Source organism: Oncorhynchus mykiss, chromosome 1 (genome assembly GCF_013265735.2).
Source record: "Oncorhynchus mykiss isolate Arlee chromosome 1, USDA_OmykA_1.1, whole genome shotgun sequence".
NCBI lineage: Eukaryota > Metazoa > Chordata > Actinopteri > Salmoniformes > Salmonidae > Oncorhynchus > Oncorhynchus mykiss.
The window spans coordinates 53,450,369-53,471,587 of record NC_048565.1 but is presented as its reverse complement, the minus strand read 5'-3'; the positions used below and the strand labels follow the sequence as shown (position 1 = coordinate 53,471,587).

Here is a 21,219-nt window from a genome sequence, read left to right as displayed (position 1 = left end):
TATCACTCCAGTGCTAATGCTACATTGTAATTATTTCACCTCTATGGCCTATTTATTGCCTTGCCTCCCTAATAGTCAACATTTGTACAAACTGTACATTTTTTTCTATTGTGTTATTGACTTTACATTTGTTTGTGTGTACCTCTGTGTTGTTGTTTTTGTCGCACTGCTTTTCTTTATCTTGGCCAGGTCGCAGTTGTAAATGAGAGCTTGTTCTCAACTGGCCTACCTGGTTAAATAAAGGTGAAATAAATCAAGAAAAAAGGGAACCAAGAAACCGATGGTCACTCTGACAGAGCTCGAGAGATCCTCTGTGGACATGGGACAACCTTCCAGAAGGGCAACCATCTCTGCAGCACTCCACCAATATGGTACAGTGGTCGGACACAAGCCACTCCTCAGTAAAAGGCACATGACAGCCCGCTTGGAGTTTGCCAAAAGGCACTGAAATGACTCTCAGACCATGAGAAAGAAGATTCTCTGTTCGGATGAAACCAAGATTTAACTATTTGGCCTGGATGGCAAGTGTCACATCTGAAGGAAATTTAGTGGCGGCAGCATCATGCTGTGGGGGATGTTTTTCAGTGGCATGACTGAGAGACTAGTCAGGATCGAGGGAAAGATGAATGAAGCAAAGGACAGAGAGATCCTTGATGAAAACCTGCTCCAGAGGGATAAGGACCCCAGACTGGGGTGAAGGTTCACCTTCCAACAGGACAACGACCCTAAGCACATAGCTAAGACAACACAGGAGTAGCTTCGGGACAAGTCTCTGATTGTCCTTGAGTGGCCCAGCCAGAGCCTGGACTTGAAACTGATCTCTGGAGAGACCTGAAAATAGCTGTGCAGCGACACTCCCCATCCAACCTGACAGAGCTTGAGAGGATCTACAGAGAAGAATGGGAGGAACTCCCAAATGCAGGTGTGCCAAGCTTGTAGCGTCATACCCCAAAAGACTCAAGGTTGTAATCGCTACTAAAGGTGCTTCAACAATGTTCTGAGTAAAGGGTCTGAATAATTATGTAAATGTAATTTTCAATTTTTTAAATATTTTTTTTAAATAAATCAACGTAACATATTCATGTAAGAAATGGTCTGACATCAAACTCTTGGTTCAGACCTTTAGGAGACATGTTGGATCAATTGTGAGTCCAATACAATTATTTCCTCAGTGATAGATTATCAGTATCTCCCCCCTCAGAGGAGACTTAACATGTTCGATACCAATGTATCGCAGAGAGCTGATGTGACGAGCCTCCATGAAATGCGCAACCACAGGCGTTTTCTGATCAAGAGTCCTGATTTTACTCCTGTGTTCTGCATCCGGTGAAACATTTGATCTAAATACAGTTCTATGTTTTCAAAAATAGAATCTGTTATGAACAGAGTGGGTTTCAAAAAAGTGTGTTGTTAAGAAGAAGTGCAAAGGATAATTCAGATATTGCACATGTGCACTTCAGAGTAGGACTTCGCTAACGGAAATATGCAAATACATGCTAGAACGAGCCAATAGACTCTTGCTAGCTCGTGCTTGGCTCTGCCCACCTCTTGGTTGTTCTGTCCACTATGACTAATTTACTCCCATTCAGTGTATGTGAGCGGAGCGTGCCCAATTTGACTGGAGCATCGAGCGACATTCCCAAAGACATTCCCAAAGACTGGAGCGTCGGCCTTCTCGCCCACTCCAACTTCGCTCCAGTAGCGCTCACTTCACAAGCTCAGGGTATGCCTGCCCCAGCATGCATTTGTAGGCTACTTGTGTGCTGCTAATAGCCCCTTGCTTTAGCTACTGTCATGGAGTTTGCTAAATATTTTCATAAAGAAACTGATTAAAACACACAGGTGCTAAATCAAGGTGAGTTACAAAGATGAGGACCAAGAGCAAGAGAGTGAGTGTGGTGATGTAGTGTCCCAAAAGTATCATGGTGTACTTACTACGCGCACATGCTAAAAGAAAGGAACGAGGTGAGTCGATAACTAAGTCTGTCATTGTAGCAAAGTATTTATAAACAAAACATCTGATCTCTTAAACGTTTCATTCATTTTCGTTCTATTATCTACACAATAGGCCATCATTGATTTTTGGCCCAATAGGCCTGGCGTATTCCCACGTTCCGTTTTGATTTGGTTATTTTGCCTAAAAACCTTCAGGCCTACCGAAAGAAACATGTTAAAACAACTCTGCATCTCTGCCCAGTGGCTGTTCGGAGAGGATATTCTCTGCTGCTGGCCAGCTCTCCAGGCACCATCGTATGAGCCTGAAGCCACAGACTGGCCAAATTCGTCTTTCTAAAAACAAATTCAAAAGCACTTAATACAGTTGAAGTTGGAGGTTTATATACACTTAGGTTAGAGTCATTAAAACTCATTTTTCAACCATTCCACAAATGTCTTGTTAACAAACTATAGTTTTGGCAAGTCGGTTAGGACATCTACTTTGTGCATGACACAAGTCATTTTTCCAACAATTGTTTACAGGAAGATTATTTCACTTATTATTCACTGTATCACAATGCCAGTGTGTCAGAAGTTTACATACACTATGTTGACTGTGCCTTTAACTTCTTTGGGATAGGGGGGCAGTATTTTGACGTCCAGGTGAAAAGCGTGCCCAAAGTAAACTACCTGCTACTCAGGCCCAGAAGCTAGGATATGCATATAATTGGTAGATTTGGATAGAAAACACTAAAGTTTCTAAAACCGTTAAAATAATGTCTGTGAGTATAACCGAACTGAAATGGCAGGCAAAACCTCGAGGACAAACCATAAAATAAAATAAAAGCATACCACTGAATTCAATGCCTGGCACTTTTATAATAGGGCAAAATTGTCCCCGATTGCAGTTCCTATGGCTTCCACTAGATGTCAAGTCTTTAGAAAGAGTTTCAAGCTGGTTTTTGGCAAAAATTAGGGAGAAGTTGTAGTTTTTCTAAGTGGCTCCCATTTTGGCTGTAGTGTTTCCAAGCGCATGGCCGAGAGAGCGCGTTCTTAATGTTTATCTCCGGTAAAGACAATAATGATTCTCTGTCTTAAATTGTATTGTTTATTTGCGTATTAGGGTACCTAAGGTTTGATTATAAATGTTGATTGACTTGTTTGGATAAGTTTATTGGTAACGTTTGGGATTCATTTTGTATGCATTTTGAAGGAGGGAAACCGAGTGGTACAAAAGTATCTATATCCACAGTAAAACGAGTCCAATATCGACATAACCTGAAAGGCCGCTCAGCAAGGAAGAAGCCACTGCTCTAAAACCACCATAAAAAAGCCAGACTATGGTTTACAACTCCACATGGGGACAAAGATTGTACTTTTTGGAGAAATGTCCTCTGGTCTGATGAAACAAAAATATAACTATTTGGCCATAATGGCCATCATTATGTTTGGTGGAAAAAGGGGAGGCTTGCAAGCTGAAGAACACCATCCCAAAGGTGAAGCACGGGGGTGGCAGCCTCATGTTGTGTGGGTGCTTTGCTGCAGCAGGGACTGGTGCACTTCACAAAATAGGTGGCATCATGAGGGAGGAAAATGATGTGGATATATTGAAGCAACATCTCAAGACATCAGTCAGGAAGTTAAAGCTTGGTCGCAAATGGGTCTTCCAAATGGACAATGACCTCAAGCATACTTCTGAAGTTGCGGCAAAATGGCTTAAGGACAACAAAGTCAAGGTATTGGAGTGGCCATCACAAAGCCCTGACCTCAATCCTATAGAAAATATGTGGGTAGAACTGAAAAAGCGTGTGCAAGCAAGGAGGCCTACAAACCTGACTCAGTTACACCAGCTCTGTCAGGAGGAATGGGCCAAAATTCCCCCAACTTATTGTGGGAAGCTTGTGGAAGGCCACCCGAAACGTTTGACCCAAGTTAAATAATTTAAAGGCAATGCTACCAAATACTAATTGAGTGTATGTAAACTTCTGACCCACTGGGAATGTGATGAAAGAAATAAAAGCTGAAATAAATCATTCTCTTTTCTATTATTCTGACATTTCACATTCTTACAATAAATTGGTAATCCTAACTGACCTAAGACAGGGGATTTTTACCAGGATGAAATGTCAGGAATTGTGAAAAAAGGAGTTCAAATGTATTTGGCTAAGGTGTATGTAAACTTTCGACTTCAACTGTGTCATTTTTCATTTTAATTTGTATTTAATTATAAGTAAGTCACAATTGAATTACAAGTATGTGCAATTTATAGACTATAATGATTTAATACAACGAAATGTTGTTTAAATGTTGAGCTCTTTATGTCCCTACCAGCCTATTGTGTCGCACTCGCAAATCTTTCACAATGTACTATAGCCTATAGCCTTGAAATAATATAAATAATATAGCCTTATGCTCCCTGTCTGGCTCCTGACCTATTTAGAGTGTTTATGTACTGTTTCATATGAAATGTAGCCCATTTGAAATGATGTTAGCTTCTTACATTCACCTTTTCATGTTTATTCAAATACTTTTCATTCAAATCCATATGGTTTGGTTTCAATACCTAAAAAAAATTGTAGGTCCAGGTAGTCACAAAAAAAGATGGGTGTTAATTCAATTTTGATTTTAATTAATGGAGCGGGAGTTTTTTTCCTGTGAGCGTGGAGTGATTTTTAACGGAGCGGTAGGAAAGGACTTGGAGCACCGGATCAGTGTCAGGCTGTGGTATATTTGGGTTAGTTATGTAAATCTTTGATAATACCGTTTGTCTATTTTGTAGCCAGTATACACTTCTTCAAAATAGTCAATTAATCTAAGACAACTAAAGAAATGTCATTTAAAAAATAATAAAAAATTGGCGAAGTGATCTTAGTTACGCAATTTTACATCTAACTAAGATGTTTGGTGCAGTATTTCTCAATGAAAAAATCTTGTTGAATGACAACAAAGACTTTATTGAAGAATCCCTACTGTTGACCAGTCATCGACGAAGGGTAGTAGACTTCAGCTACCGACTTAAGGCTTGCTCTGAGAAAAAAATGTGTGTGCCCGAACAGCCAAAAAAACACTTACTGAAGAAGTCCAAAACGAAGAAAAACGTCACAAAATGTTGTCATAATGTATACACAAACTCTTTCGAACTGTTTCGGCTGGGAAGCATGCAGACGCCTGGTCATACGAGGTGTAATGTGTATATTTTGCGAAGTGAGCACCCGTTAAACCTGATGAAAATTTGTTTTGGATCGAAACGTTGTCAATAAACCATTAATTGGGAGCATAAACGGGCCTTCTTGTTCTTTACCATGTTCCTTACAGTCCACAGAAATGCATTTTTATTTTAGCCAAACCTGCTAGGCACACAAACACGTTGTATAATGGCAAGGGATTGCATCTAGGACACTTATGCCAGGAACCCTCTTGCGGCCCACTCCCCACAAGATATTCCAATCGGCCTTTGGATTTGAACCAGCATCCCTCCCCCTGTTGCTGGCCCACCACTCTAAACTCTAGGATATCTTTATAACCAATTAACAACTAACCCTGAGGATCTTCTGCTGCAAGCTGTTGAGTCCGGGGGGCAGGGAGCGGTAGGAGGAGTCTAGGCTGCGGTGGGAGGAGTCGAGGTAGCGTTGGGAGTCTGGGATGCCGCTCAGGTCCAGATCGAGGTTGTTCTCCAAGCTGCCGTGATGCATCGACTCCGGAATGTTCCGGGAGTTCCCTTCGCCACTGCTCCGTTCCGCCTGCCCGAGACAACCACAGAACCTTCAGTCAGACAGACACAATGCTATACAATTCCTCTTTATTTATCCATTATACAGAGACCATTGACGTTGTTATTTTTCCTGTCACAGTACCCAGCCCCACCACACAAAGGAAGTGTTTTGTAACACTTTAGATAAGGTACATAAGTATACTTTACATAAGGGTTTATAAACTAATCCACAGAGAGCTGCATAGGGCTGGCAACAAGATTAGACAATAATACAATGTAACATTCAATCCCCTAACTGACATGAGACATATTCCAAATGCCACTGGAAAGCTCAACCTTATCTACATTGACACAAAGGCTATTTAAAAAATGTGTTCCAAACACCTATTTTTCTGGTGCTGTATTGTGTGTAGCTCGGTCATTATCTTTGACCTAGATGTACATGCTGCATTTCTCATAATCATAACACACAATATGGCCGTCATATTTGTTGGACGCTACAGCGCAAGCAAATTAGAATCTGGGTCCCAAAATATAACAGGTGCCTAATAAGGGTTTTACACACACACACCCTGTTCTTCTATCCCTATGGGCACCTAAAATTGATTTCTATTCAAAATCCTATGTTTCATAACCCTTTACTTTAACCCTAACCTATAACCCTAAACCTAACGCCTAACCCTAATTGTAACAATAACCCCTAAGCTTATAATAGCAGTTGTCATCAAGGGGACGTGGGAAATGTCCCCACGTGAGAATTTTCCTTGTTGGGACTTTTGGTTCTTCCATCTTTGTGGGGACCAAAAATCCCCAATCTTCCATCCTTCGGTATTGACACAGTGTTATTATTTTCCTATGGAATCAGCACATTGTTATCACGTTGATCCTGTAAGACAAGTAATAATGTTTTTAGATAAGTAAAATGGTGGTACTAATCAGATATTTACCTACCAGGCTGTTGGGCTATGGTTGGGACTAGAATCTACACCACAACTGACTAGAAACAACCATTGGGATTAGGGTTTTTGTTGTTGCCAGTTTTTCAGTCTCTTGTTCATATAGCTTTCACTAAACTACAGTATCTTGTTCATATAGCTTTCACTAAACTACAGTATCTTGTTCATATAGCTTTCACTAAACTACAGTATCTTGTTCATATAGCTTTCACTAAACTACAGTATCTTGTTCATATAGCTTTCACTAAACTACAGTATCTTGTTCATATAGCTTTCACTAAACTACAGTATCTTGTTCCTCACAGAGTTGAAGTGAACCATCTTGGCAAAACCTTGTGTGAGAATATTAAGTATGTGAGAAGTTCATCATTACGAGAAAAGAGAACAATTCACACTTCCGAAGTCATAGTGTTAATCATTTATTTACTGACTGAATATCAAAGCCATGTGAGATAAAAAGGCTTAAACTATCGATTTATATAATTACTGAAGCATACAAGGAAAGACAAAAAACACCCATAAAACTACTTCAGAATGCTGTAGCCTAATCCTTGATCAATATAGGTTCCCAACAGCACTTACTTTGAACCATTTTATAACACTGAATACCACCAAGGAAATTTGAGGGGGAAAATCACACAAGGGTTACGGTTATCCCTAACCGTGTTGTAGCCTAACCCTTGATCAATGGACTAAAACTCAATTTGACAACTTGACAGCTTCCCCTCTGCCCCATGACTGTCAGCTGAAACATTGAGAGGGTTCAGAAAAAGCCTGGTTAAGTTGTTTTGACACACACACACAAAGAGAGAGACACACAACACACACACATTCAGATACACACTTTCAGCTCAGCGCTTCCTCTTTTCATTCCCATCACTGTCGGTACCAGTATTTTGGTATTTTGTAAAACTGTGTATCAAGCTCTTAGTATAGCACCAAAGTTGCTGACAACCTTATCTTTGTCTTCATACAACATTTATACTCCCACAAGGGTTAGATGTGTTTCGCAAGAACACAACAGAAGCCTACTCCTGCTTGGTTTTGAAACAGCAACATTTTAGTCTCTCACTGGCACTAACTTACTATTTCTTTCATTTTTTTGTGATCAGGTTTTTATAACTTTTTTTGTTGACAAGGCACGTTATGTTCAGAAATCCACAGGCTCGAGCGGTCACGACGGGGCAGACAAATTCCAAATACTATCTATAAAGTTTGTAGAAACATGTGAAACGTTTTTTTATAATCAATCCTCAGGTTGTTTTTACAATAAATAATCAATAATATTTCAACCGGACCGTAGCTTTTTCAATAGGAGTGAGAGAGAAAATGTCTGCTCCAAGCTGCTCACGCATGCAAAACTCTGCTGGCACCCAGCCATCCAATGAGACGATGTGATCTTTCTTGCTAATTTTTCAGAATAAAAGCCTGAAACTATGTCTAAAGTGTTCACACCATGTGGAAGCCATAGGAAAAGGAATCTAGTTGATAACCCTTTAAATGGAGGGAAGGCATGCAATGGAACAGAGAAGTTTCAGGAAAAACAGCACTTCCTGGTTGGATTTTCCTCAGGTTTTCGCCTGCAATATCAGTTCTGTTATACTCACAGACAATAATTTGACCGTTTTGGAAACTTTAGAGTGTTTTCTATCCTAATCTGACTATTATATGCATATTCTAGATTCTGGGCCTGAGAAATAGGCAGTTTCATTTAAGTACATTTTTCATCCAAACATCAAAATACTGCCCCCTAAGTAATGATTTCATACTGCCAAGTGTTGTTGTACACATGTTAATATTCTCTGATTTTGCAACATGCAATCGAGAGATTGAGAGTTCAACTTGAGCTATGTCCATTAGTAAATACATTTCTGATGTGGCAGAGTGTCTTGGCTGCTGTTGGGCCGGCAAGCCAAATCTTTCTCTGCCTGTATGTTATGACCAGTGATGAGTCGTCATTAAACATAAGCACATTAGGCAGACATGAGATGGGTTTAGACAAAATGCCAGATAGTGATGAAGCCACAGAATGCCTAAAGGAGAAAACCTCTGGGCACTTCCAGACCATATGAATAAATGTGCCAAGAGTACCCTGGGGGGAGAGCATACATGTGTTCATCTGGAAAGTTTTTGGGAATCGCATAACTCATGGGCAAAATGTTTTGGGTTTCTTGATGAAAATGTGATACTGGACCAGAAGGTACTGCAGTTGATATCTACTGCTGGTATATCTTTGTTCCATTATGAACAGATTGGTAATGTTTGTTTGAGTAGGAATATATATACAGTGGGGAGAATAAGTATTTGATACACTGCCGATTTTGCAGGTTTTCCTACTTACAAAGCATGTAGAGGTCTGTCATTTCTATCATAGGTACACTTCAACTGTGAGAGACGGAATCTAAAACAAAAATTCAGAAAATCTCATTGTATTATTTTTAAGTAATTCATTTTCATTGCAGTAGAGTCCCAGGATGCAATGAAGCATTCAGCCGTGGTAATGTTCTGGAAGGTTAGCTGCTCTGTCGCCCGAGTCAACTTGATGGTTGCTGGGTAGAGGAGGAAGGCTTGGTAGCCGGCCTCCAGTGCCTTGTTCATCAGAGGGTAGCAGGACTGGTGTCTGCTCCTGGTGTGTGCACTGAAGTCATGGGCAAAGCGCACGGCTTGGCCGCAATCTCCAGTGAAGAATCCCTGGAAGCCTTGACCATGTGGTCGGCGTCAGTATACCGGAGAAGCTTCATTATCATTATCTTCTTGTTAGGCCGAGGTATGCCTATGTGGTGACAGCACATACTTTAAGTTCTATGAGAGAACCAGACAGCAGTGGGAACAATTTGGGGATATAGTCTGTTAAGTAGGAAATAGCATTGTTCTTTTCAATTACTTTTTCTAGATTTATTGAGCAAGGAGAGAACCTTCTTTTAATCTTCCATCTCAAAAAGATTGGATTCTAGAAGTTCAAGCATGGGTTCTAGGGGTTCAAGTGATTCTCTGTGTTTGGTAATAGTGGCCTCGGATTTTCCCACGAGCTTGGACAAAGAAACACAGTCATCGCACAGCTCTTTGATGTCTTTCTTGTATTCATACAGGCCATGATTTCAGCTAGTCCAGGAAGGCATTGAGGCTCGTGCGAAGTGTTTCTCCAATACAGCTTCAAAAGAATTGGATAAAGTCTCTTTCTCCCACGATTCCATGCTGCGGGCCTTATCGAGCGTTTCTGGGGCATGTGCGTAATGGGGAAGGTTGCGTTTCTGTTGGCTATAACTGAAAGTTAATCTATTAGTGCAAATAGCTTGGTGGTAGTTCAAACTATCATTTGGAAGACAAAGGGGTAGAGTAGCCTACGAGGAACTGCTAGGATGCCATCTTTCTCAGATCGCGTCAGCTGATGCCTCTCCTTCCTGATGCCACACACTAGGTTTCTGTGTGATACAGTGAGAAAGCGTGAAGTTATGAACATCATGAAGACTATAACGTAGGTCTGCACAGATCTTGGTAGGATGTGGGTTGAACCATTATGGTTTTACAGATACACTGTGAGAACTACTACCTGCAGCAGCCTTTAGTTCTTACGTATGCATCTACTCAGGCTTTATCTGCCATTCTATCGTAGCATGTGGTTCCTGTATATGTATAAATACTGTAGAACAAGAGACCGAACAGAACACTCTCTTTACAACCACATCCCTGCCTCCCTCTCTTTCTCCAGCCTCTCTCCCTCTCACTGCGTGTCAAGCAGACAGAACAGAGGCCTCATTCTTTGCAGAGAACAATTCCTTGTCCAGCCTCTGTCCAGGACTGTGGTCCAATGGCCCAGCTAATGCATATGGATCCTCTGTCCTGACTCAATCATTGTCTTCTGACATATGGGCCCTGGGTGGGACAAGTGTAATCTTATTTTAATATCTAAGAGGGTGCCCCAATACAACGCTGTATTTTAATCCTTCGAAAACTCAAAATGGTACACTCTGTCAGACTCCGAGAGAGAAGCTGGTTACATGTCCTCTTTGATGAGGAAGTGCAGAGAAGTGTGTGCGTGTGTGTCTGGTCCGATTACCAGTGGTGTTTTTGAGTTCAGAGACAGACACAAAGACCTGTCTGTTTCTGCCCCAGAGTTACCCAGAATGCACGGCATGTTAGTCTGGCTCTGGAACCACTGGAAAATGCTTGAGGCAACAGCTCTTTGATTCTATGCCTTCAGTTTGAGGACAACCCGTTTAGGCTATTTCTGGTTTAGATTGAAGCGTGAAGCTGCCATTGCAGTTATAGTACTGAACGGTGCCATGATGTGGAACGTAGGGAGAGGTTTGGTGCTCGGATGACTTCTATATTGATGACTCTTGGCTTGCAGCTGGGGCAAAACCTGACATGAGTTGGTGATCTTGGAAAGAATAGTACTCATCAGAAAAACAAAACTAGTAGGCTACATTCACATTTACTGCACACCTGCTCCTTGTCGCGCTATAACTTACACTGCCGTTCGTCTCGCGTTTCTACACAACTGACTCTCAAACTGCTTCTCAATCTGTACTTCTCTTTGGATGAAAGACTCTTAGAAATGAATTACAGCTAATAAGAAAGTGTACTGACTGTACTCCCAATCTGCCTTGGAGCTACTCTCATTTTCACTTAAGTTTTTTCTGAAGCCTGCGCAGAGGTATACTATTGGTGAGGAGGGAAGTTGGGGAGGCGAGTGGAGGTCCCTGGGTAAGGACTTATAGAAATGAAAAAGAGAAAGGGAGAGGATTCTACTAATGTAGGAGACAACGATAGGCGAGGGATGTGGGGGCCTCACTGGGTCCAGAGTCTTGTGGGCCATTTCCACTGGAGGGATTTAAACCTGTGCTTGGTTTAAAAAGACTCAGACGTTTGTGTTTCCATCATGGCTGAAACAGGGGGGGGTGGAATTGCCCGGGGCCGGCCATGCATGGCCCTACTCTAACCAATAGGGTTATCACAATAGCAGTATCGCAATACATGGAAATATTGTGGCAAGGAAACAAAACATGAAGCAGACTTATTTACCTGAGAAAGAACATTATACATTAACATTATACACCGCCTTCTGTCACGTGTCACATTTGTATTTTTCCAAGCTATATCACACAATATTTTACATACAGCAGGTTTTTAAAGGAACATAGAGGTAAGTCTGCTTTGTAATTTCTTCTTTGCCATTGAAAAGCAAGTATCATGGTATCGTGATACTGGTATCGTTACCAAGATTGAGGACTTTCAGGGGAGGGAGCCTGCCTCAGCTGTAAAGGAGTATCTGCCTGCTCTTCTGTCCACTAGCTAGCAGTCTCTTCTCTAGCACAAGAGGCCCTGCTCCACACAGTGTTTACCTAGTCAATTATAGTGATTCACATTGAATCACACACAGTTCAACGAAGGTGAGGTTTCTTAGTTTCAGGCAAGGTTACATCTACCTGCCTGAACAAAACACACACACGCACAAACACACACAAAAACACACACAGATACACACTCACTACAATCTTCAGTTCAGTGTGTCAGTCAGTAGTAGAGATGTCACATCTGTTTCACCTGTCCTTGTGCTTGTCTCCACCCCCCTCCAGGTGTCACCCATCTTCCCCATTATCCCCTGGGTACTTATACCTGCGTTCTCTGTTTGTCTGTTGCCAGTTCGTCTTGTTTGTCAAGTCAACCAATGTTTTGCCTCAGCTCCTGCTTTTTATGAGTGATGATTGTAATCCGGTGACTGTAATCAAGGCTGTGTCAATCAGACCAAACCCAGCACTACACAACCTTCCTAGCACTAGTCTTGACTGACACTCTGAACTGAAGATTGTAGCGAGTGTGTCTGTGTGTGTTTTTGTGTCATTTTAACTCGAATAGAAAAACACATCAGGGACCACTTTTGTGGTCTGGGGAAAAACAACAACTCAAGTCCATTGACAGACAACCTGTTCGGGTATGGTCAGGGCCAGTATAGCACTAGAAGATATTGCTGTAATATCTTGTGCTACAATGAATCCCTTCTTGGATCAATGATCTGAGTTATAATCCAATTTCATGCAATAACAAACCTTTCGCTCATATGCACACAACAATGGAGCATTGAGAGGGGCCAGTTATACTGCTGTCATAATCGGCTATTTACTTCGTTTTGATGCTATTAGAGCACAGAATCTGTCTGAATTGAAGAAAAACTTGCAGTTCATAATTCATATGCTTTCCCAACCCTACACCTTCAAAAAATGTGTTTAATGACTATGCTATTGAGTTGAGCAGCATAAAAATACTTGATTCTATCAATTGAAGCAAAAATACCAGTCAATTGAGCAGAGGGCGTAATAGATAGAGTTATGGAACAAATATTGAGTAATGCAAAAAAATGGTGTGAAAAAGCCATATACTAGGGGTGTGGTAACATATTGAGCTGTGTGATAAATATTGAGTAGCGTGTGGTTCGATGCTGAATGTGAGAAGCTGCATAGTGAATCCATTGCTCCTCACCAGGGGGACGTTTCAGTAAAACACAAACACACGAAGCTGGCATCTCTCAGAGAGACACACACACACACACGGGGGGGAGAGAGAGAGGAAGGATCCTGTGGTGCTTTATTGGTATTGCTACCAGGCAGCTGGCCAGTGCTGATCCTCATGGTGACAGACACACCACACTCCCCCCGCCGCTAGAGCCATCCTGCTAGTCTCAGTGGAAGACAAGAGAAGGAGAGAAGCGAGAAACAGACACACACACTCCCCCACCAGAGACAGAGCCATCCCGCTAGCGAGAGCGAGAGAAAGACAGAACAAGAGAGAGGAGACAAATATGGGCTAGCCTCCTCAGCACATGGTGCAGCGAGCAAGCAGCGGAACGAGAGTGGGGCAATTTCCTGGTTTCAACGGAATGTTGCCGAGACAGATTTTTTAATGTGAACAAGATTTTCAAAAACTCGTTCACAAAAACATTTCTAAATGTAGTCAGACTGCATCTGTGCTGTATCTGTGACTATTCATCCCCCGTCCCCTCTCTTTCCCACTCTTCCTCATCCCACAGCTGTCCTTTCCAGTGTCATACTCATTATAAAACACCTTGTATAGTGTAGAGAACAAACATGAATAACTAACACCACAAAATAAAAAAAGAACAAAACTGCACTTGTGCAACACACATTTGACTTAGACTAACTAAGGGATGCAGAGAAAGTGGGAGACATCAGTTGAAATGTAGAAGTTTCCTAACACCTAATGACAGACTAATTCTGAATAACCTAAGCACTTTTCCCAGAGTGGAAATTTATTTATTTATGGGGGCGGCAGGGTAGCCTAGTGGTTAGAGCGTTGGACTAGTAACTGGAAGGTTGCGAGTTCAAACCCCCGAGCTGACAAGGTACAAATCTGTCGTTCTGCCCCTGAACAGGCAGTTAACCCACTGTTCCCAGGCCGTCATTGAAAATAAGAATTTGTTCTTAACTGACTTGCCTGGTAAAATAAAATAAAAAAATAAAAAAAATTTAGGCTAGTTAAATATGCCGCTGCTATCTCTAATAGACTCAATTAAAGTAAAACACTTTTTAAAAGGGGTGAGTGCCACTTCAAAGTTTAAATGCTCTACTCTAAATGTTTATAATCCTCTGTTTCCACACTGTCTATGTCAAAATTTGAATATGAGTGAAATACTGATTCCACGTCTTTAAACAAAAGCTGGAAAAAGGGGGATGAATGCTGCATTGAGACAGCAGAAAATGAAGAGTCAGAATATAGGCTAGGCCTAGACTAGTCTTGCGTTGCCATACGTCCACAATCATGTCGTGGTCACGCCTCCCTTGGAAGTCTGGAGAATTTTGTAGTACATAAATGGATTGTCCACTCGCACCCAGCGGCAAGATTTTGAAGGAATACTCAGTGCATTGTCTTCTACCTCAACATTCTCAAAAATGGAACTAGACAATCCACCACATTTCCCAGCTTGTGAGATTGTGCCCTTGTTAACACACAAACATGGGGAAATGCTTGAACCAATTTATCATCTGCAGTTTTGATTTCTGGGTTGTCTACTACAGCCAAAGACTGGACTAAACCCACACTTTTTAATTTAGGGGATGGTGACAGGGACTGTTGCAGTTTATTTATTTTTAAACGGGCAGTCCGCAATCACGTGACCCTTTTCGTGACAGCAAAAACATTCACGGATTTCGTGCAAATGAATAATAGTAGAGTGATTTATTTCTGCTTTTTTTCCCTTCATCACATTCTCAGTGGGTCAGAAGTTCACAAACACTCAATTAGTATTTGGTAGCATTGCCTTTAAATTGTTTAACTTGGGTCAAACATTTTCGGGTAGCCATCCACAAGCTTCCCACAATAAGTTGGGTGAATTTTGGCCCATTCCTCCTGACAGAGCAGGTGTAAGTGAGTCAAGTTTGTAGGCCTCCTTGCTCGCACATGCTTTTTCAGGTCTGTCCACAATGTTGTATAGGATTGAGGTCAGGGCTTTGTGATGGCCACTCCAATACCTTGACTTTGTTGTCCTTAATTAGCCATTTTGCCACAACATTGGAAGTATGCTTGGGGTCATTGTCCATTCGGAAGAGCCATTTGCAACCAAGCTTTAACTGATGTCTTGAGATGTAATTTTCCCCTCTTCATGATGCCATCTATTTTGGGAAGTGCACCAGTCCATCCTGCAGCAAAGCACCCCCACATCATGATGCTGTCACACCCGTGCTTCACTGTTAGGATGGTGTTCTTCAGCTTGCAAGCCTCTCCCTTTTTCCTCCAAACATAACGATGGTCATTATGGCCAAACAGTTCTATTTTTGTTTCATCAGACCAGAGGACATCCAAAAGATAAGATATTTTATTCCTTTGAGCAGTTGCAAACCGTAGTCTGGCTTTTTTATGGCGGTTTTGGAGCAGTGGCTCTTTCTTCCTGAGCGACCTTTCAGGTTATGTCAACATAGGACGCATTTTACTGTGGATATAGATACTTTCGTACCCGTTTCCTCCAGCATCTTCACAAGGTCCTTTGCTGTTGTTCTAGGATTGATTTGCACCGTTCGCATCAAAGTATGTTCATCTCTAGGAGACAGAACGCATCTCCTTCCTTAGCAGTATGACGGCTGCGTGGTCCCATGGTGTTTATACTTGCGTACTATTGTTTGTACAGATGAACGTGGTATCTTCAGGCGTTTGGAAATTGCTCCCAACGATGGATCAGACTTGGAGGTCTACAATTTTTCTTTGAGGTCTTGGCTGATTTCTTTTAATTCTCTCATGATGTCAAGCAAAGAGGCACTGATTTTGAAGGTAGGCCTTGAAATACATCCACAGGTACACGTCCAATTGACTCAAATGATGTCAATTAGCCTATCAGAAGCTTCTAAAGCCATGACGTCAATTTCTGGAATTTTCCAAGCTGTTTAAAGGCACAGTCAACTTAATGTATGTAAACTTCTGACCCACTGGAATTGTGATTCAGTGAATTATAAGTGAAATAATCTGTCTGTAAACAATTGTTGGATTTACAATGCAACAGGAGCTGCCAAACCTCAAGTGGCCAATGCAGCGCAGCGGCCATAAGTTCAAATGCAGAGAAATAGGAATCAACTTTCGACTCCCGAAATGGAGGGACTAACACAATATGTTTAACTTACATCGAAGTGGGCTTGATGATGAGCAGGTTGTGGAGTCAGCGTCTAGCTCCAGTTGTCGGATCCTAACCTCCTTGTCGGCTTCTATTTCCATTTTCCTCATTTCTAAATCAAACTCCATCTGTCTAACACACTATCTTTTTGTTCCATTTCCAAATGGGCCAGCCTCACCTTTAGCCTACCGGTCCCGTCTGAACGACCCGAAGCAGAAGATAAAGTGTCGAATTGGGGGAATATAAAGGGGGTACGAGCAACCCCTTCCTCCGCGCCGTCCTCCGACTTGGCATCAGAAGGTCTACCCGTCTCCTCTCCTGAAGCCTCCCTCTCATCTTTCAACGAGAACATTTATTTTCTCACTAAACCCTCCCTGACTAGCACCAAAAGCTCAGCCTTTAGGGCTTTCTCAGGGACGAAGAGTCCATAATGGTCAGCTGTGGCGCAAAGGTCTACTTTACGCAACCCCACCAACCGATCAACAGAGGGCGCTTCAATAAACTTGGAGACGGCTGAGGCAGCCATTTTGTACAAAGCAGCCTACTGAACACACAAACTAAACAAGTCACCCAAACTCACAACCTACCACCACACCTCAATCACCAATCAGAGAGCTCAGAGCAGCGGGGTCTGGTTGGTTTAATTATCCTGGATGAGCCCCCATTATGTTACGGACGCCTCTTGGAGGAGGGAACGCAACACCCCACCTACAATCACATACCTCTTTCACTCCATGGGGAGTTGAGTGTAGCAGGGTGTTGCGTTCCCTCCTCCCAAGAGGCGTGAGTAACAGTCTTCTTTTGTTTTTCGGAGATTATCACCTGTATGTGAATTTCATCTGTTAGTAACAGTTTTCTTTTCTTATCTACCAAGGTGCATGGTGTACCTCGGCAGACCCTGGCAGACAGGCTGAGCGGCCAGGTGACCCACGGTTGACGCAGTGGACCACCCATATTGCTTGCACCAGAGGATAAAAATGATCTGGTGCAGTACTGTATCTACTGCGCCAGCCAAGGGTTACCCTTCACCAGACAGAGGCTGATGAAATACGCTGACAAAAATACGCATGTGTTTGTGTATGTAGAATGCTGGACTGACTGTTCTCAATGTGTGTGATGTAAATGTGGATGTTTATGGTGATGCCAAAATAAACATTTTAATCCTGGATCAACCATTTATATTCTATTTTATTCTAGGTTTCGGCACTCAGGGGAGACAATTCCACCACTGGGGAAGAGGTGGTGGGAAATGTGGACACCTTCTTAAGTCTAATTAAGTCTATGATTTGGCAATGGACACCTTCTTCACTTCTTATAAGAAGCACTTGGAGGAGAGCGGGTTGAGGAAGAAACCCAGACAAATCTAAAACTGTGATGAGTCTGGGTTTCGTAGAGGCCATAGCAGGCACAAACTGCTGGCTTCCCGGGGTGCAAAACAAGTGTACCAGCAGGCTCCGGGGACCAAGGAGCACATAACAGTACTGGCCTTCTTCAATGCAGCTGGGTAAGACGGCCCCCCATTTATCATCTACCCCAACTGTTTCCCCGGCGGCCACTACACACTGGGGGGCACCCCCCCCCCAAGCCTTGTATGGACGGTCCAACAGTGGCTACATTGACAGGGACTTGTTCAGGAAGTAGTTTCAGCACTTCGTTAAGCATGCAGTGAAGGAGCGCACTCTCCTTCTCCTCTTTGATGGGCACAAGAGCCACATGGACCCAGAGGTACTCACGGCTACACTAAGGGAAGGGGTTATCCTTCTTTGTCTTCCACCACACAGCACCCATGTCCTGCAGCAGCTGGACGTTGCATACCTTGGCCCTTTAAAGGCTGAATTATCCAAGGAACTGTAGCTATTTTGACCACTCCTACATGGTAAACAAATCACAATTTTGCCAGAGAATTCCGCTACCCCTACTAGCTCTACAAGGAAATGTGCTATGTGGTGGAAGGGTTTAAGAAGTGTAGCCTCTTCCCTTTTGACTTTCAGTTATTGAAGGGCCCCCGTTTAATGCCGTCTCTACCGGGTCTAAGCACTGGTGTACCTGCCCCCAGCAATTTGAATACAGCCACCTCCATGGGTACTTTTTGTTATGTGTTTTATAAAACTGCAGTTTTTTTCTCTCTTTACATAACTACAGTCCATAGCACCAGCAACAAGGCATGTCCACCTCCTCCAAAACTTCTTCAGCTTCCTCCAAAAGTTATAAATGGTTTTCATGAACCATGCTCTGTCTGCCTTTTCTCTCAACTGCAGCACAGAAAAGGAAGAGAAAAGCTCCACCGGCCACCTCTGTCTCGCCACCCATGGCACCACCCTCGGGTACTTCATAATCTGTTTTTCGCTCTCTCAGTTGCATGAATTACTATTGTTGCTATAGTACTTCTACATTTGCAAACCATGTTAATGAATTTGATAGTTTAAAAAAAAAAAAAAAAAAAAAATTTAAAGACGCCACCTGCAGTGCTTGCTGTGGGGAGCGTGATCTGCCTGCAAGCTGAAGTCTGAAGTTTATGTCACTGCACTTCACTGAAATTATAGTTACATTTGATGTAAATTATCTACTTTCTCGAAACATAAGTTTCATTTGTAAAACAAATTATGAGAAATGATTTGGTTACAACACTGAAAATGATTTTGGTGAAGAGCCATTTTTATTAGCATAACGCAGTGGACATAAATTACCCCTAGAAACTTTTCCTATTCATGAAAATCGCAAATGAAATATATTCAAACACAAGCTTAGCCTTTTGTTAACAACACTGTCATCTCAGATTTTCAAAATATGCATTACAGCCAACGCTAGACAAGCATTTGTGTAAGTTTATCATGGCATAATGCTATGCTAGGCTCTGCTGGCAGCAGGCAACATTTTCACCAAAATAAGAAAAGCAACCAAATTAAATAATTTACCTTTGAAGAACTTCGGATGCTTTCACTCAGGAGACTCCCAGTTAGATAGCAAATGTTCTTTTTCCAAAAATATTATTTTTGTAGGCGAAATAGCTCCCGTTTGTTCATCATGCTTGGCTGAGAAATCGACCGGAAAATGCGGTCGATAAGGAGTCATTGGCATGAGGCGGTTTCAAAAAATGCGTCACTTCCTGGTTGGATTTTTATCTGGGTTTCGCCTGTAACATCAGTTCTGTGGCACTCACAGACAATATCTTTGCAGTTTTGGAAACGTCAGTGTTTTCTTTCCAAAGCTGTCAATTATATGCATAGTCGAGCATCTTTTCGTGACAAAATATCTTGTTTAAAACGGGAACGTTTTTCATCCCAAAATTTTAATAGCGCCCTCTAATGCATAACTGGTTTTTAAAGTATTAAGACCCTTTGCTATGAGACTCGAAATTTAGCTCATGGGGAATCCTGTTTCCATTGATCATCCTTGAGATGTTTCTACAACTTGATTGGAGTACACCTGAGGTGGACATGATTGATTGGACATGATTTGGAAAGGCACACCTGTCTATATAAGGTCCCACAGTTGACAGTGCCTTTCAGAGCAAAAAGCAAACCGTGAGGTCGAAGGAATTGTCCATAGAACTCAGACAGGATTGTGTCGAGGCACAGATCTGGGGAAGGGTACCAAAAATGTCTGCAGCATTGAAGGTCTCCAATAACACAGTGGTCTCCATCACATTCTTAAATGGAATAAGTTTGGAACCACCAACACTCTTGCTAGAGCTGGCCACCCGGCCAAAGTGAGCAAACGGGGGAGAAGTTCATTGGTCAGGGAGGTGACCAATAACCTGATGGTCACTCTGACAGAGCTCCAGAGTTCCTCTGTGGACATGGTTGTCCTTCTGGAAGGTTCTCCCATCTCTGCAGCACTCAATCAGGCCTTAATGGTAGAGTGGCCAGACGGAAGCCACGCCTCAGTAAAAGGCCTATGACAGCCCACTTGGAGTTTGCCAAAAGGCACCTAAAGGACTCTGACCATGAGAAATCAGATTCTCTAGTTTGATGAAACCAAGATTGAACTCTTTGGCCTGATTTCCAAACGTCACATCCGAAGGAAACCTGTCACCATCCCTACGGTGAAGCATCATGCTGTTGAGATGTTTTTCAGCAGCAGGGACTGGGAGACTAGTCAGGATTGAGGGAAAGATGAACGGAGCACAGTACAGTGAGATCCTTGAGGATAACCTGCTCCAGAGTGCTGAGGACCTCAGACTGGGGTGAAGGTTCACCTTCCGTCAGGACAACGACCCTAAGCACACAGCTAAGACAACGCAGGAGTGGCTTCGGGGCAAGTCTCTGAATGTCTTTGAGTTGAACCCAATCGAACATCTCTGGAGAGACCTGAAAATAGCTGTGCAGCAACGCTCCCCATCAGACCTGACAGAGCTTGAGAGGATTGCAGATGCTCTCAAGAATGAGAGAAATTCCCCAAATACAGGTGTGCCATGGTTGTAGCGTCATACCCAAGAAGACTTGAGGTTGTAATCTCTGACAAAGGTGCTTCAACAAAGTACTGAGTAGGGTCTGAATACTAATGGAAATGTTTTATTTCAGTTTTTATTTATTTATACATTTGCAAACATTTCTAAAAACCTGTTTTAGCGTTGCCTTATGAGGTATTGTGTGTACCCCAGGACCCACTCTGTTGAAACCGTGAAGACCTCTATTTCCGACCACTCTTTAGCTGTGTTGCACCACAGCAGTGCTCATAACGAGTGATTATGCACACCTGGGAAGGAGGAATGTGGGGCTACCGAAATGTTTGATGATCGGCAGGACGAGTCAATGCCATTATGATTTGATTTTGTTCCCATTGCCCTTTCCCCAAAGTTTTAGAATCCTGTATTTAATTAAACTGCAACCACTGAATCAATACCTCCTGACTATACACCACAAATTGGTGCCATAACCAAAGAGGAAGGGAATGAAAGGATTCCTCAAAGAAAATGACAAAAGGGATAATGAGGATTATATTGGAAACGTGGAGTTAACCAGGAGAAACCATAGCCGAGCAACTTGCACAATTGAAAT

The 21,219-nt window shown here is 42.4% G+C and overlaps 1 protein-coding gene across 2 annotated transcripts in view; it reads right to left on the bottom strand.

Annotated features, from left to right (window-relative positions):
- The window catches only part of LOC110525151 (transmembrane and coiled-coil domain protein 3), a 48,020-nt gene that overhangs the window by 13,966 nt on the left and 12,835 nt on the right, over positions 1-21,219 (bottom strand). For both annotated transcript variants that reach the window (XM_021605103.2, XM_021605109.2), the window contains exon 2: positions 5,475-5,675. In XM_021605103.2, coding sequence (XP_021460778.1) covers positions 5,475-5,675 — 201 coding nt within the window. The remainder of the gene's footprint in view (positions 1-5,474; positions 5,676-21,219) is intronic.